This window comes from Patella vulgata, chromosome 1 (genome assembly GCF_932274485.2).
Source record: "Patella vulgata chromosome 1, xgPatVulg1.2, whole genome shotgun sequence".
NCBI classification, from domain to species: Eukaryota; Metazoa; Mollusca; class Gastropoda; family Patellidae; genus Patella; species Patella vulgata.
In genome coordinates, this window is record NC_065879.2 from 50,535,754 (window position 1) to 50,552,361 (window position 16,608).

General features: G+C 36.4%; 1 protein-coding gene across 1 annotated transcript; it reads left to right on the forward strand.

The window, feature by feature from the left end:
* The first annotated feature begins 8,897 nt into the window (after nt 1–8,897).
* Nucleotides 8,898–14,125, forward strand: LOC130013669 (uncharacterized). The gene has a single exon (XM_056102559.1). It carries the CDS (start codon nt 10,011–10,013, stop codon nt 11,649–11,651), a length of 1,641 nt encoding a protein of 546 aa, XP_055958534.1. The 5' UTR covers nt 8,898–10,010; the 3' UTR covers nt 11,652–14,125.
* Nucleotides 14,126–16,608: the final 2,483 nt, after the last annotated feature.

The following is a 16,608-nucleotide window of genomic DNA, read 5'->3' on the forward strand; positions in this document are numbered from 1 at the left end:
AGGAATTGACCGACTGACTTGTTTTAATTTGTTGTCAACCCATTCAATTAGCAAGCATGACGTCCAACGATGAATTACTATCCAGCATTGGTTTGGGCGATGACTAAGATCTCAGTACAATAACTAATCTTCCCTTCGCAAGAATTACAAATAGGCTAGTACTAGGCATTATTAATAAATTTCCGACCAATACGGAGCACCGGTCTATAAGTACTGCTTTACATGACGACTGCGTGACGTTTGATAACAAAGGTATTCAAAGTAGGCTGGCCAGACTGAAGACAAAGACTAGAAAGCTGGGTAAAAATAAAAATAATTCTAATAACGCTTTAAAATTATATGACGATTATCTCGGCAGATACCAGCACGGTACATTTAATAAATAGAGAGACACAGACATCTGTCGATGCTGCGACTTTGACCAAATTAAATAGGAAAAATAAGAATTTATTAAGAAGGGTCAATACGTACAAAAAAAAATTTCCGTTTAAAAAATCGACTAAGGAAGACCTCAAAAGAATTGATTCGCGCGAAGGCTAATAATAATAAAGTTTTGGCAAATAAAAAAACTGGTTGTAAGTCCCAACCTCGTGGCGAAGAAGTAATTTTGTATGTCAAAAATCAAAGATACACTCCAGAATGCGATAATTTGGTCATGCAACTAAAAAACCTCAACGTTTCCGATAGGAACGTCAACGCAGTTATAACCGCATGTTTGGCTGTCGCGGGACTGAAATCTAATTATGCCCCAAAAAGAACTAGAGTTCAAAGAATATCATGTGAGCGCGAGGTGTATCTTTAAAGCATGTTTCGGAAACCTTAAAGTCAGCAAAAAACACCACTTTATATAGGGACGAAACTACAAAATTTGGCTCCTAATTCGGTACATATGCACTAACCGCTGACTCGACTCATACGCCAATTATTATTGGTCTTCGGAATATGGCTGATAAATCTGCGCAAACTACTCTTGCAACTTTAAATGAAATTTTGGCAGATCTTGATGATATAGCTGGGCCCATTAGTAAATCCGTAATTTTCGAAATTAGAAATACGATGTCAGACAGAGCCAGCACCGAAAAGCTTTTTAACAATTTGTTTACACAGTACAGAGGCAATATTTGTTCTAAATTAGTAGAAAACTGGTCTGATTTATCAGATTCAGAGCGAAATATTCACCTAAATATAAATTATTTCTTTTGCGGTCTTCATCTATTAACTGGTTTGGCCGATAAAAGTGCGTCTGAATTGAAGAAATTTGAGGAAATGTATTTTAAAATGTATTCGGCCCAAACGTTTAAAACCGCTTCTTCATTTTTGCCAAACGAACCTGGGTGTGTTCGATTGGTTCGGACCAACTGTAAAGCCTTTACAAAGGGTGGGGACGAAAAGTCGGGTTGTTATTTGCCTTTTAAGTTGTATCTTAAGTCCCTTGGGATTTCAAAATTACCGCTAACGCCATTTCATGATAACCGGTTTAATATTATTTTCCACATTGTCGCAATTGTAAATTATATGGCCAAGCATATAACAAATTTTCTTGGTGATTTTGGAACAGAAAATAGATTGACCCAAAGCATATTTTTGGATATTAAAATTCCGTTATTTCATATTGAGTGCCAGGCTTTGGGCTTGATAGATAAATTAATTACAGCTCCACTGTGGCGCATACTAGAAAGCGGCATTAATGCACTTGACATGAAAACTATTTATCAGGAATTACATGATTTTTTGGAAAACCCTAATATTGAAAACTTTGTTGAAGGTAAATCACACCCATTTGAATCTCTAATTAAAATTGAAAATGATTCGGTCCTTGCTAACCTGACGAAATTTGATTCTGATTTAACTTTTAATTCAACCCTGATCCATATTTTGGAAGTCCTCTTTGCCGAGTTTAGAAAGTACATTGCAAAAATTTTACTTGAGTATCGAGATGACTTTAATCCTTCGTGTTCGAGTTCTGCCATGCCTCACAACAAATTACCGGAAACCGTGTTCAGTCATCTCGATAGATTAATCGCGCCCTCGTCTAATATTTTTGGCAACGAAGCGTCCATTTTATGTAAAATGAATAAATCTGATGAATGGCTAAAAAATCTTTCACCTGATAAACGTAATTTGGTCTTAATGGATGCTCAAACGATAACTAAAAATCAACTTTTTAAATTTAGGCAAAGACGGGAAGAAATCGAAAAAAAAAAGCTAGCAGTTCTTTTGGCAAAAAAGAATGTATAAGTACAAAAGGGGAAACGTGAGATTAGGAAAAAAGAGCGCCTAACAACAGAAATTATCGGGGTGGGTCTTTGGAAAAGTAAAGAGGGTATGGAAAATGGGCTTTTACAACTTACAGATGGGGAAATAAAAGAGGCACTGAAGGCACAGCTCCGGTTTCGTAGGTATGTTTTAAATCAGCAAGTTTCCAATAAGTCTATATTTTATTTTTCTGTCGCCAGTAAGGAACACTCGATTTCAGTTTTAAAAGAAAATTTACAAAAATTAATTGACCTGGCTGATCCTACCTAACCGGAAGAAACTTTCAATGCCCCTTTTTAGCGGTTATAAAAAAATACAATTTCTTCATTCTTCGTTTCTAAAACCATTTTATATGTCAATCCAGACGTCCCAGCAGACCGACATTCCGACACTTCTCACAGTATTTTAACAATTCATTATTTAATAACTGTTTTCTTTAAACCAAACGGTTAATTTTCAGATAGCAATTTATGTTACAAAATACGCCTACTACTGTAGATCTGCTTTGATATCGTGTTTGAAAAGTTGCCCTTGAGATACTCTAAGTAAAACTTAACTTTTTATTTTGTCCCAAGGGGAACAATTTGGAATATATGTTTATTACAGATTAGTTCTAAATTACATATCTGTGTTTGGTAAATAATGACTATGTATTATTTATTATCAATCGATTTGTGAATTGTCGTAACAGATCGTGTTTTGGGGTAAGATTTGAGTTACGCTTTGTTTGATAAAGTGAGTACACCTGCGCTGATTACCTTAATTTTTAACCTATTTATCTTTGGGAAAACCTGTATTTCTTTCGTATAATAGCTGACAAGATAATATTGACTGTTTTATAAAAATATCTGCTAAGACAGATGTTATACTGTACATATAAATGTATGTAAGAGTGTTGTAATAGACGACATACCGTTATATGAAAGAAGATCTAACATACAGGCATGATGATTCAGAGGGCGTTGGTCACGATGAGATGTGTTTTTGTTAATGTTATCGATCGCTTTCAGTCCCTATAAAGTTATAGGAAATACATATTAAAATAATCAGCATATTTATTCTTGTGTAAAAGCTATCATACAAGAAGGAACGTCCTCCCGAATTTGAATTTGTTCTTAATTATGTATCTTCTAGTTTGTATCTTATTCAAACCCAACTACAAAATGTCAATGTACATCTCAAATCTGTACATAACTTGATCAGCTATTGCATATTTTTCATTTAGATTGATTAAAATAGTCTGTCATTATTTATTTAATACTCTAATTACTCCATGAAACTTTTCTTCAATATACATACTTTCCGAACATAATTTCTTAAATGGGATATCAAATATTAATTTACAAAGGCACATTCACATATAAATACCAATATAAATAGACCTATGTTTTTATGGGTATACAGAAAATATAAATAGATTGGTCTAATATATCTACAAAAATTTAAATTGGACTGCACACATCAAAATTAAGCACACGGGAATGGCCGATCCAAAACTGAGCTGCGTTGCGCATGCTCGAAAATCTTAAATTCAATCGAAGCATGGGGCCAATTTCATCAGATAGCAAATTACGAATTAAACGAATAGTCCCGAATGGTAGTGATGGTTCATTCTTATCGGAAAATAAATCAATAATTTGAAATAACCAAGAGAACATAACTCCGTCAACATTGAAAACCCAAAATAAATATGTCCGCGGATGGTGCACAAAAGCAGTGTATTTTACAATGCAGTCGAATGGATATATCTTGTGAAATATAGCACGCAGGTACAGTTTCTTGGCAGTTTATAATAAAGGATCATCTAGGGTTGTTATTTATATAAATATAGTGCCATAACTGTAAATAGTTTTCGAGATTTTTTTCGGCTCGGGTCACCCTACTCACGGGTTTCCATGAATACTAACCACAATTAACTTATTCTATGTGATATGTGGATATACTCACGAAGAACCTGGTTAGTAAATACTCGTGGATCGCTTCTACACACTATGCATCTAACCGTGAAATAGCTAATGAACTAATGACAGACAACTTAACAGCTTAACAGCTAGTGAAACTAGTGCCCCCTAGAATATTGTCGTGCATAATAAAATTTAACATATGCACGACAGTTTTGTGACACGTGAATATTATCAATATTGCTACGTAGATTAGTAGTGGAATATGTAATTTTCTTCATTTTTCGCTAATCAAGTTTACTAATCTGTAGCTTTTATTTCTACAATTCCTGCAAGGCCGTAGTACCGCTGAAAAAAAAAGTCTAATGCATTTTTATACGCCCACATTTCCATGTTGTAAGGATTGTGGTTCACATTCCAAAACTAATCCGTATTTTATTATCTCCCTTTTTAGAAATTGGGAGTTATCTCCTTTGGTTACCTACTGTAGTTTCTGTAGTCAATCCGTATCTATACAACAAGATGGAAGAATAGCGCGCAAGATATATAAAAGTATACACTCCTAAGAATTATGGAGTCTGCCACAAAGTTTTACGTACTCATAATTACTTATTAATGTCACCCAACAACTACCGACTTCTCCATTCAAATTGTTATAATTATTATTTTTCACTCTGTCGAGGTTGATATATTATAAGCATTAAATATTGTTTGTTGTTTGATTTACCCAATCTGGTGATGAGTTCAGTAATAGAAAAAACGCTATAGACAACACGGCCGACCCGGGGAGCAAGAAAAAGAACAGAAGATCGTATCCAGTGTGCCAGAGTCCCACTGTCCCGCGCTATATATCCCAAGTAACAAGGTTCCCAGCCGTTATAGTAAAACTTTGTGGCAGACTCCTGTAACAAGAAATTGAAGAATAAGACTACACAAGAACTTAAAGCTTCATAGGCTACCTGAATTAGAAGAAATAGATTCCCTAATTAAGCAGGAACACAAGAAAGAAGTAAAACCACTGGAATTCTTAGAAAAGAAAAAGAAGAAATTTTTCCCCTCACATCAAGATATTTACCAAGAAATCAAGAATTAAAAACTTCACAAGTATTATATGAAGAATTTATTACTCCTCTTGTTTATATTTCATTTTACTTATCTGACAAAGGAATTAAAGATGTCTACTTCTGTCCCAGAACATGAAGAATATCCGACACCTAAATACCCTATTGATGTTAAAGTTACGGAAGAAACTGTCGATACCAGTTCTACAGTTGTAAAAAGAAAGGAAAGAATAGAATAGGATACAAGAGTAGACAGAACTGAAACAATAGCGACTTCAATAATTAGAAGTTCCGCGAGATCAGAGAAAAGAGCTGAGATAGCAGCTAAAGCAACCAAATTGGAAGTGGACATAGAATTTTATCAATTAGAATCTGAGAAACTTGCAGAGCTTAAGAAGATATAGATTACCAAAGAATTAGCTCAAGCTAAGGCAGAAATTGAAATTTTAGATTCTGAATCCCATTCCAAATCTTTATTTTCAAGACCACCAACATAAAAAGGAAATAATGATCATCTAGATAAATATTTAGAGACACAAGTTAAGAGTGTTGAAAGGAACAAACCTCAAGTATTTCTCCAATCCCTGACCAAGTGGAACAACCCACAGATAGTACTATTCACCAACTAGTGGACTTACTAACCAAAAGATGGGACAAGGATACCTTGCCTAAACCTGAACCAGATGTATATAAGGATGATCTGACCATGTGGACTGATTGGATTTCCACCTATGAAACACTTGTAGAAAGCAGGAGTTTATCGACTACTGACAAGTTGTATTACCTGGGCAAATACACTGCAGGGGATGCCAAAGATACCATTAAAGGATACCTTCCTTTAAGAACACCAGATGCTTACCGTGATGCCAAGAAAGCACTTCAAGATAGATATGGTCAGGGCTTGCGACGAGCAAATTGGAGGCGAGTAGATGACTACTCACGCAAATATAGACTTGTGCGAGTGAGGCGAGTACATGTATTTACTCACGCAGAATGATGTGCGTGAGTAGCCATTTCCCTTTGCCATCGTTGGCGTGCTGAGGGGATTCGGGTAGAGCTTAGAAAGGTAAAAGAACAGGCAAAACAATTTCAATCACATCAATTTGCAGAAAAGATGCGGGATCAAAGAATTGCTATAGAAACGACAACATCCGCTCAATTTTTGATTATCCAGACACGGCAAAGGACATCCGCTTAAAAACCGCCTGGCAGTACGCGTCTCAAAGTATTTTTAGTAACAACAGGTGGCTGGAAAGACACGTCGCGTGCGCAATAGTGCATCAATATGAAGGCATACAAATTGTTTACGGCTTTTTTTATTACGATATTCCATTATTTATGATTAAATTATTTTTTATATTTGCGCGAGAACTTAATCACTCACGTAAATTTGGTTTTACGCGAGCGTAGCGTGCGCGCTCGCGTCTCGTGGCAAGCCCTGATGGTAACCCACTTTTAATTGCAGAGGCCTATAAGAAGAAAATTAGGGACAGGCCAAAGATTCCATATAATGATGGTATCAGTCTTAGAAAGTTTTCAGACTTCCTTCTACACACTAAAACTGCCATGGATACTGTAAAATATCTAGAGATCCTGAATGATCCAGATGAAAATAAGAAACTGTTAAGAAAACTGCCTCATCACATTGTAAACAGATGGAGTAGAATAGTGGATAGAGCCATTGAAAAATTTTATTATTCCGATGATGAATTTGAAGAGAAATGCCCAGAAGGACGACAACAAGAATCAAGATATCCCACATTTGTTGAATTCTGCAGTTTTCTCAAGAAAGAAGCCAGGATTGCATGTAATCCTGTAACCTCAAATCTCAGATCAGAAGAAGATAGGGATAGAAAATTTGAAAGCCCAAAGAAGAGAACCTTTAGTAGTTATGCAACAGCTGCTATAGAAGAAAGCGAATCAAGAAACAAGAATTATCAAGAAAGGAAGCCCGACGAAGACAAAAGAATTGTAGAATGTGTAAGAAGAATAACTGTAAAGATTTGAATACCTGTGAAGAATTTATAAAACTTGCCTTACCAGAGAGAAGAGAATTTATAAAATCAAAAGGACTATGTAATGGATGTTTCGAAACTGGACACATACGAAATATCTGTCAGAACAAAAGGAGGTGCAAGAAATGTAACTGGAACCACCCTACATCGTTACACGATCAAGAACTCTATTTAAAATACAAGAAAAGAATGCAACAAGAACGATCAGCGGTTTCCAACTGTACCAAGTATTTTGGGGACTGTATCCAATCACACTCCTTAATCATACCAATTAAGTTATTCCATAAAGATCACCCGACCAAGAAGATATTGGTTTACGCAGTAATGGATGAACAATCTGACACCTGTTTTGTCGGAGATGAACAAACAAAAGTCTTGAATTGTGAAGGAATAAATGTCAACTTAGGCCTATCCACAATCCTTGGCGAAGACGTTATAACGAGCACCAAGATTTTTGGATTGATTATACAGAAATTATATAGAAATTTCATTACCCCCTACCTACACACGAGAAACTATCCCAACAAGGCGAGAACAAATCCCGAGACCCGAAACCTGCAAGAATTGGCCACAACTCAACAAGATTTCGTCTGAAATTATGCCCTACAAAGAAGACGTTGAAATAGGACTCTTAATTGGAATAAACTGTGCCAAAGCTTTAAAGCCTCAAGAAGTTATACCTGGTAATGGGAATGAGCCATATGCTATTAGGACACTGTTAGGGTGGGGAATCGTTGGAATGATTAACCCATCATGTCAGAGATTTACTGAAGAACCAAGAAATGAAAAGAAAGACCATTTTGTTTACAAAGCAGAATGTAAAGAATTATTAACTCAAGTAAATCAGATATTTAATTTCGACTTTAACTCCAAAGAAGAAGAAGAAAGGTCTTACTCACAAGAAGATAACAGATTTATCAAGATTATGGAAGAAAATATTGTTCATTTAGATAATAATCACTATCAGTTACCCCTACCACTAAAGAAAGAGAATATTGAGCTTCCTGAAAACAAAGAATTAGCGCTTACCAGATTAATGAAACTGAAGAAAAGATTGAAGACAGATAAGAAGTATAAAGAAGACTACTGTACCTTTATGGAAGATATTATCCAAAAGAATTATGCTGAAAAGGTCCCACAAGATACAACAGGAAATGACCCGTCATGGATCATCCCTAGCCACGGAGTTTATCATCCTAAGAAAAAGAAAATTCGAGTCGTATTTGATTGCAGTGCGACATACCAAGCTAAGTCCTTAAATCATCTGCTATTACAAGGACCGGATTTGACCAACAACCTCCTGGGAGTACTCTGCCGATTTAGAAAGGAACCTATAGCATTTACATGTGATATCCAAGCCATGTTTTACCAAGTATCAGTTGAAGAGAAGTATAGAAACCTCCTTAAATTCCTATGGTGGGAAAACAACGATTTTGATAAAGAGCCGATCGAATACCGCATGACTGTGCACTTATTTGGTGCATCATCATCGCCCTCTTGCTCCAACTTTGCCCTCAGAAGAGCTGCAGATGACCACGAAGAAGAATGCAGATCACCAGCAGCTAACTTCGTCCGAAACAGTTAAGACCCCAGAAGAAGCAGTTAGTCTTATCAAAAGCACTCAAGAATTATGTAGTAAAGGTGGTTTCACTCTACACAAGATTGTGTTTAACTCAAGTAATGTCCTGCAAGAAATCTCACCTGACGATAAAAGTCAAAGCAGCAAAGATTTGGATCTCACCCAAGATGAAATACCTATTGAGAGAGCACTTGGAGTCAACTGGTGCATTGAATCAGATACCTTACGGTTCCGGATTCAACTTAAAGACCAACCCCTAACCAGAAGAGGATTGTTGTCGACTGTTAGTTCAATATTTGATCCCCTCGGCCTGGTATCGCCATTCGTATTGATTGGTAAACGTATCCTGCAACAACTTTGTCAAGAAGGTCAAGACTGGGATCAAAGAATACCAGATTCTATTCGTCCTACGTGGCAGAAATGGAGAACAGAAATATTACTCCTACCAAGATGTTGCAAGCCCCCATACTTTGGTAGACCGGAAGTTATAGAAGTTCACCATTTTTCTGATGCCTCTACTAATGGATATGGCCAATGTTCGTACCTTCGTCTTATCAACAAGGAGAATGAAGTCCATTGTTCTTTGATATTGTCCAAGTCAAGAGTATCCCCCCTCAAGCCTGTTACCATTCCGAGATTGGAATTAACTGCGGCTGTAGTTTCAGTGAAGATTAGCCAGATTGTATCTAAAGAACTTCAGTATACAAGACCAGTAGCAGAATACTTCCACACCGATAGTCAAGTTGTATTAGGCTACATAAGAAATGAAGCCCGTAGGTTTCACACTTTTGTTGCCAATCGTGTACAAAGGATTAGAGACCATACATCACCAGATCAGTGGAGTTACGTTGAATCTAAAAATAATCCAGCAGACGATGCTTCACGAGGCCTTTGGGCTGCAGAACTAATCAACAATACCAGGTGGTGGAATGGCCCAGAATTTCTTTGGAATCGTCAAGAATCAACACAAGAATCAAATCAACAATTCGATATCTCCCAAGAAGATCCTGAAGTTAAGTCTGTATCAACGATGAAGACCTAAGTCAATCTGTACCCATCAATCTTAGAACGACTAACCTACTTTTCCAGTTGGTACAAGGCAGCAAGAGCCATAGCAGTCTGCTTACGATTGCTTAACAAACACCAAGAATCCAAACATGACACCCAAGAACTTATCCAAGAAACTCAAATACAAGAAATGCGAAAAACAGATGATAAAGACAATGAAGAAACTAAAAGAACTCAAGATAATCAAGAAAGCCAAAGAACCAAAGAACAACAAGAAAACCAAGATACACAAAAAAACAAGAACAAGAAACAAAAAAACATACCAAAGAACAAAGGAACTCAAAGAACTCGAGGCAAACTCTATTTGTATGTACCTGTGAATGCAGAAGAAATCGAGAATGCTGAAACCAAGATTATTATGATGTTCCAGAAACAGTATTTTGACAATGAAATTAAGACTTTAAAATCCAACGAGGAACAAGAAACAAAAGACAGCAAATTAAACAAGTCATCACTCTATAGATTAGACCCATTCCTTGATGGAAAGGGTATACTTAGAGTCGGTGGGAGAATCAAGCACGCCAAAGTTCCTGGTGTTGCCAAGCATCCTATCATCATACCCAAAAAAGGCCACGTAACTAATTTGATCATTTGTCATCATCATAATAGAATACAGCACCAAGGCAGAGGTATTACTCATCACGAAATAAGGTCGGCTGGCTATTGGATAATTGATGGCAGTTCCTGCGTTAGTTACCACATCTCCAAGTGTGTCAAGTGCAGAAAGTTACGAGGTATCACCCAAAGTCAGAAGATGGCAGACCTTCCGGAGGACCGGCTAGAACCATCACCTCCCTTTAACTACTGCTCCATTGACTTTTTTGGACCATTCGTGGTAAAAGACCGAAGATCAGCACTCAAAAGATATGGTGTGTTATTTACTTGCAATGTCTCCAGAGCTATACACCTCGAGATAGCCAATGACATGTCAGCAGATTCCTTTATAAACGCTTACAGAAGATTTGTAGGTCGACGGGGTCCAATTAGACAACTCCAAAGCGACCAAGGAAGTAATTTCGTTGGTGCAAGAACTGAACTCAAGATTGCATTACAAGAGATGAACCAAGAAAAAATCAGACAAGAATTATTAAAGGATGGCTGTGATTGGTATGAAATCAGGATGAATGTTCCCTATTCAAGTCACATGGGAGGAGTGTGGGAGCGTCAGATTCGAACGGTCCGAAGTATCTTATCAGCACTCATGGACCAACACAGCTCTCAATTAGACGATGAGTGCCTTAGAATGTTCATGGTTGAAGCTGAATCTATCGTCAATAATCGTCCTTTCACAACGATATCAACCGATCCAGATCAACCTATCACGCCAAATCACATTCTTACTTCAAAGACGAAGATTCTCTTACCCCCTCCAGGTGTTTTCCAGCGCAATGATGTCTACCTTCGAAAGAGATGGCGGAAAGTTCAATATATTGCCAATGAGTTTTGGAACTCATGGAGAAAGAGTTACCTCCATAATCTCCAAGAACGCCAGAAATGGTCAAGAAGTCAGAAGAATCTACAAGTCAACGATATCGTAATTATCAAGTCTGACAATGAACCAAGAAATCACTGGCGCTTGGCTAGAATCGATGAAGTGTATTCTGAAGATGATGGCTTAGTACGTAAAGTTAAGTTACAGATGGCTGATTCATCATTAGATTGTTATGGTAAAAGAGTTAAGCCAGTCCAGTATCTTGAAAGACCTGTTCATAAATTGGTATTACTGCTGATGAAACTGAAGACCAAGGGAATCCCCATCGAGGAGCCTTGATAGAACCATTGGTGTAAATGAAAGTGAATTAAGACTGTTATTTTAAATAAGTTTATTTCAAGAAATATCGAACATTTTCAAAGTGATAAATCATAGACAGTGATTCAAAGTGATCTCAATGTTATTTTCTTAAAGTTTTAAAGTGACATTCAAAGACTTAAGTTTTTTAAATGTTATTTAAAGGACTCTCAGGTGACTTCTAGTGTAAATTGTTACCTCAATTTAGAGGAGCCATGTAAGGATTGTGGTTCACATTCCAAAGCTAATCTGTATTTTATTATCTCCCTTTTTAGAAATCGGGAGTTATCTCCTTTGGTTACCTACTGTAGTTTCTGTAGTCAATCCGTATCTATACAACAAGATGGAAGGATAGCACGCCAGATATATAAAAGTATACACTCCTAAGAATTATGGAGTCTGCCACAAAGTTTTACGTACTCATAATTACTTATTAATGTCACCCAACAACTACCGACTTCTCCATTCAAATTGTTATAATTATTATTTTTAACTCTGTCGAGGTTAATATATTATAAGCATTAAATATTGGTTGTTGTTTGATTTACCCAACCTGGTGATGAGTTCAGAAATAGAAAAACCGCTACAGACAACACGGCCGACCCGGGGAGCAAGAAAAAGAACAGAAGATCGTATCCAGTGTGCCAGAGTCCCACTGTTCCGCACTATATCCCAAGTAACAAGGTCCCCAGCCGTTATACATGTGGACGTATAATGCCGTCGCCCCTATCCGTCCGTACGGAAGGTCCGTCCACAATTGTTTGTGGACACTCTACAGGTCACAATTCTTATCCGATTTTGACGAATCTTGAAATATAGGTTTATCTCCAACAGATCTCGGTTGCTTTCGATATTGGCATGTATCGGACCGAAACTTCATGGATTATGGCCCCTGATTGTATAAAAAATTACGTTTTTAGCTTGTGGACCTTAGATATAATAGAGGTCACAATTTTTATCAGATTTTGTTGAAACTTGAAATGTAAGTTTATAACCCAAAGATCTCAGTTTCTTTAGATATTCGCGCATATCGGATCGTAACCTCCTGAATTATGGCCCCTGATTGTACGAAAAATCGCTTTTTGTTTAGCTTGTTCTCTATCCATCTCTTGCAAAATGTGGGCGTATCCTGCCTGGCAGCCGCTGGTTCTCCCAACACGTAATTCTATTCTGTTTTTTATTTAATACGACGGTTTGATTCAAAGAGCAGAACAATATATCTGATTACCCTTCCTTTGCAGATCACATTTATCTCGTTAACACCATGTGTGGACGTAATAGAGGTAAAGTGGCCTTGTTCTTATGACACGTGGACAATACGTGGGTGTTCAAATAGAGTATGACGACTAACAATGGACTGCTTATTCACGTCATTGATAAGATTCCCACCAAACAAACTTCTATTGTTCTACTACCAGATATTCATCATTAATTATCAACACTAATCTGTTGACAACTATGCATACAACTCTATAAAACCAATCATGAGATTATGTGGCTTCTATAGACATGTGCATTGTTCTGTACAGACTGTAGAATTTTATTGTTACATAGCGGAGGTCGTTCGTAGCCATGTTTGAAAATTGGGTTTTGAAAAATAAGCCATTTTTCCGGCGTGCAAAATGACCGATGGGGCAGATAGATCTTGTTTCAGTCAATTTCAGTAGCCCTCGGTCTTGACTGGCATATACGGCTGTCATGGAACACATGTAATAAATGCAATCAATTAAAAAAAAAAATGTCTTCAAAGTCTTTTCTTTAACCGTCTTTCACCAACTTTTTGACAACTTTATAGTATCTTATCAGCGTCTACGGCATACTTGGTCAAAATAATTGAGTTGATAGTACTGCCTTGCTCATCTCTCTCTATACAAATACATTTCTGCTCTTTAACACTGAATTCCATCTTCTTTTGTCATTGAGTCAAGTGGCGTGGTTTCTATTTTCCAGTAGTAAAGATTACTGTTTTTATTTATATGTTGATTTCTATATTTCTATTTTTACACGAACTACATATTTTTAAAACCCTTTCTATATTCAATATTGATATTGTGATTTTTATCCATTGTGTTATGGTATTTTTATTGTAAAGCGCATCTGAACATGTTTATCATGAAAGGAGCGCTATATAAGTACATGTAATAATAATAATAATAATGATGATCAAAAAGATAAAATTAGAGAATGCATCAGTTTGTCGCTGTGGCCTCTCTTCGATCTCATTTCAATGCGTGCTGATATCGTACGTCATCATGCAGTGGACTTATTCCAGAAATAAGAGATCGTTTTATCTAACTCATTACGGTATAGGTACAGTACTATACGCATGATTGAGATGAAAGGAGGCGGGAGAATATCATATTATGATTGCCACTGTTGACAGACGAGAAGCTATTGCCTTGATATTGTATCATTATTTCCGCATGAACCATTCCGACATAGATATTATACAGGTGCAGTCCAAGTTTGGGATTTATATAGTAGTCAACATTTAATAACTGATAATCTCAACTTTATTATTATTGATTTTGTTTTGTCTGTTTAAATAATCCATCTTTAATAATTTATTTGAATTATAAGTATATAAATTTATAAATTCCTACATAAATAATTGTTTAATTTAATTTGGTCAAGGAACTGACTATGTTACTCCCTAAATTATTCTGATCGTATCCTATATCGTGAAATGTGTTTGAGGTTTCTATGCATGTAGAACAGATTTTGCCAGAACAAGGTGCAGAGTTGGATGTTGACAAAATGCAGGAGGTCACAAGTTTGTTGCCTAAGAAAGTTGCATGGGGGGGGGGGCAACCAAGTCATTTCGGTCAGAAAGCCCCCCCCCCCCCCCGATCACACGAATACCATGTTAAAGTGTGTCCGTGAAGGCATGTTAGAAATCAAAGTAAAAGCAGACTTATGTGGGGAACAAAATTTTACAATTTTACACATGCCAGCTTGCCAGGTACAAGTCTTTTATATGCTGGTTGGTGCTCTAAACTGGGATTTGAACCTCATTTCCCAACCCCCACTCCCATAGCAGTCATTTGGAAATGTTAAAAAGGAAAGGATAAACTTTATCTACCATAAAACATGCAATTCAGAGCAATGTTCCTTTGATTGTTGATGTAACAATGAGCACTTACATGTAGTGTCTTTTCTCAATACATCACGGATGCACGTGACATAAGAAGGGTTCCTTTTCAAGTGATATTTTGTGTTCTTAAAGCCTCATGTGTTGCTATAAGCACAGCTGTATAATATTCAAAATAATTTCCAAATGAAATATAGGACTGAGTAAAGAAAAAAATAACAATCTCAGTACAAAAAACCCTTTTAAATGGAAACACCCATGTCCATGTTACATACATCCCCACATTCAAATCCTTCAGTGTGAAAAGAAATTGCCTTGCGATTGGAAGACTGTGATTTCATGACTTCTTTGGTGTAATTTTTTCCATCAATAAGCAGTTTTCATACGCTTATTCCACCTTTTTATAAAATGTCCATGTTACATGCTATTTTATCATTTCTCATTTCCTATTGGCTTACGGAGAAGGTTTGATTCTGATGTTAAAAATTATTTACCATTAATAACTTTCAGATTTCTTATATTGTTGACCATTAAAATAATGCTGTTGACTTGAGAGATGATGAAAGTAAAGATTGTGTCCTCGTTACATACAGTTCCTTGTGCAGTTAATAATATACTTAATAATTCTAATATATTCTAATCTCCATTGATATAGTTTCTACGCTTTGGGTTTTATATATATAAATATATAGTTTCTTGCCTGGGTCATCGATAGGACTACCAAGAAAAAGTAATTCTCTCACTTTATATAACAAATGATAACTCACATATCAAATAACACTGATGAAAATAGGGACATGCGCCCGTATCCACCCACGGTGATATTGCCCATTGCCGAACATTATTCATATTCAATCTAACTCTGCGTAACAAGCTCGTCTTTGAAAGAATAATACTGATATATGACACTTGTTCATATAGCCGCTTGTTTTTCATTAGATGAAATAGCTTTATTATTTGACTCCACAGTACTAAGAAACCACAGGTTCTGTGTCGGTTCGTGCACGCTTTTCACACGCGGAACTGTTCTTTGATGTTGAGAGGTCGTGACACACAGCTCTGCCCTTTGATGTTGAGAGGCGAGTTGTGTCTCGTGCTCGAATGGATTAGCTGATAAAGTTGGTTGGAATTGTTACATTTTATTTCAATAAGTACAACAAAAAGGACAATTTTGTAATGTGGGTGAATACTGTGGTATATTCAATTTTGATCTTATTGCGATAGTGCCGCTGCCCGAGCAAAATTTCCCTCATAGCCCACTGTATGGCGTATGCCCGTCTTCATTAGCCCAGTATAGGAGCAGAACAGTAGGACGTTAAACCCCATTCCATTTCATTTCATTTCTATTAACATAATATGTATATATACATTTCATTTTTTTTTCTCATAGGAAATTTCGGTTAGTATCTGAAACGAAAAAACTGTCCAAGTCATTATATTATGTTGTAATCAGAGAAATGTTCAAACAAAGAAATGAACTAGACAAGATAAAGAGTATAAGCAATACCATTATTTGTTGTCACATATTGATGGTTATATGCGTTCATAATTAAATGTTTTAATTAAATCGTAATGTATGAATTGTGTGCTTTATTTTTCATCGAATTGGCAATTGGTATTAGCCAAGACATTCGCTGCTACACGCATACAGCTTTGCTCCAATAATGATAGTTTGTGGAATTTTATGGGGTTTTAAAAGAAACATAGTCAATGGGTGAAATTTAAGACTGGGCAGGGACGAAGACGGGAAAACATTATTAAGTTGTTATTCATACAAATTTACTAAAAATTGAGAAATATTTTTATGTAACAATGATAACGGTGAACCTGTGTTGATAATGAAGTTAA

Excerpts from the sequence above, each read along its gene's own strand:
- LOC130013669 (XM_056102559.1), top strand. The coding sequence starts at position 10,011 with ATGCGAAAAACAGATGATAAAGACAATGAAGAAACTAAAAGAACTCAA.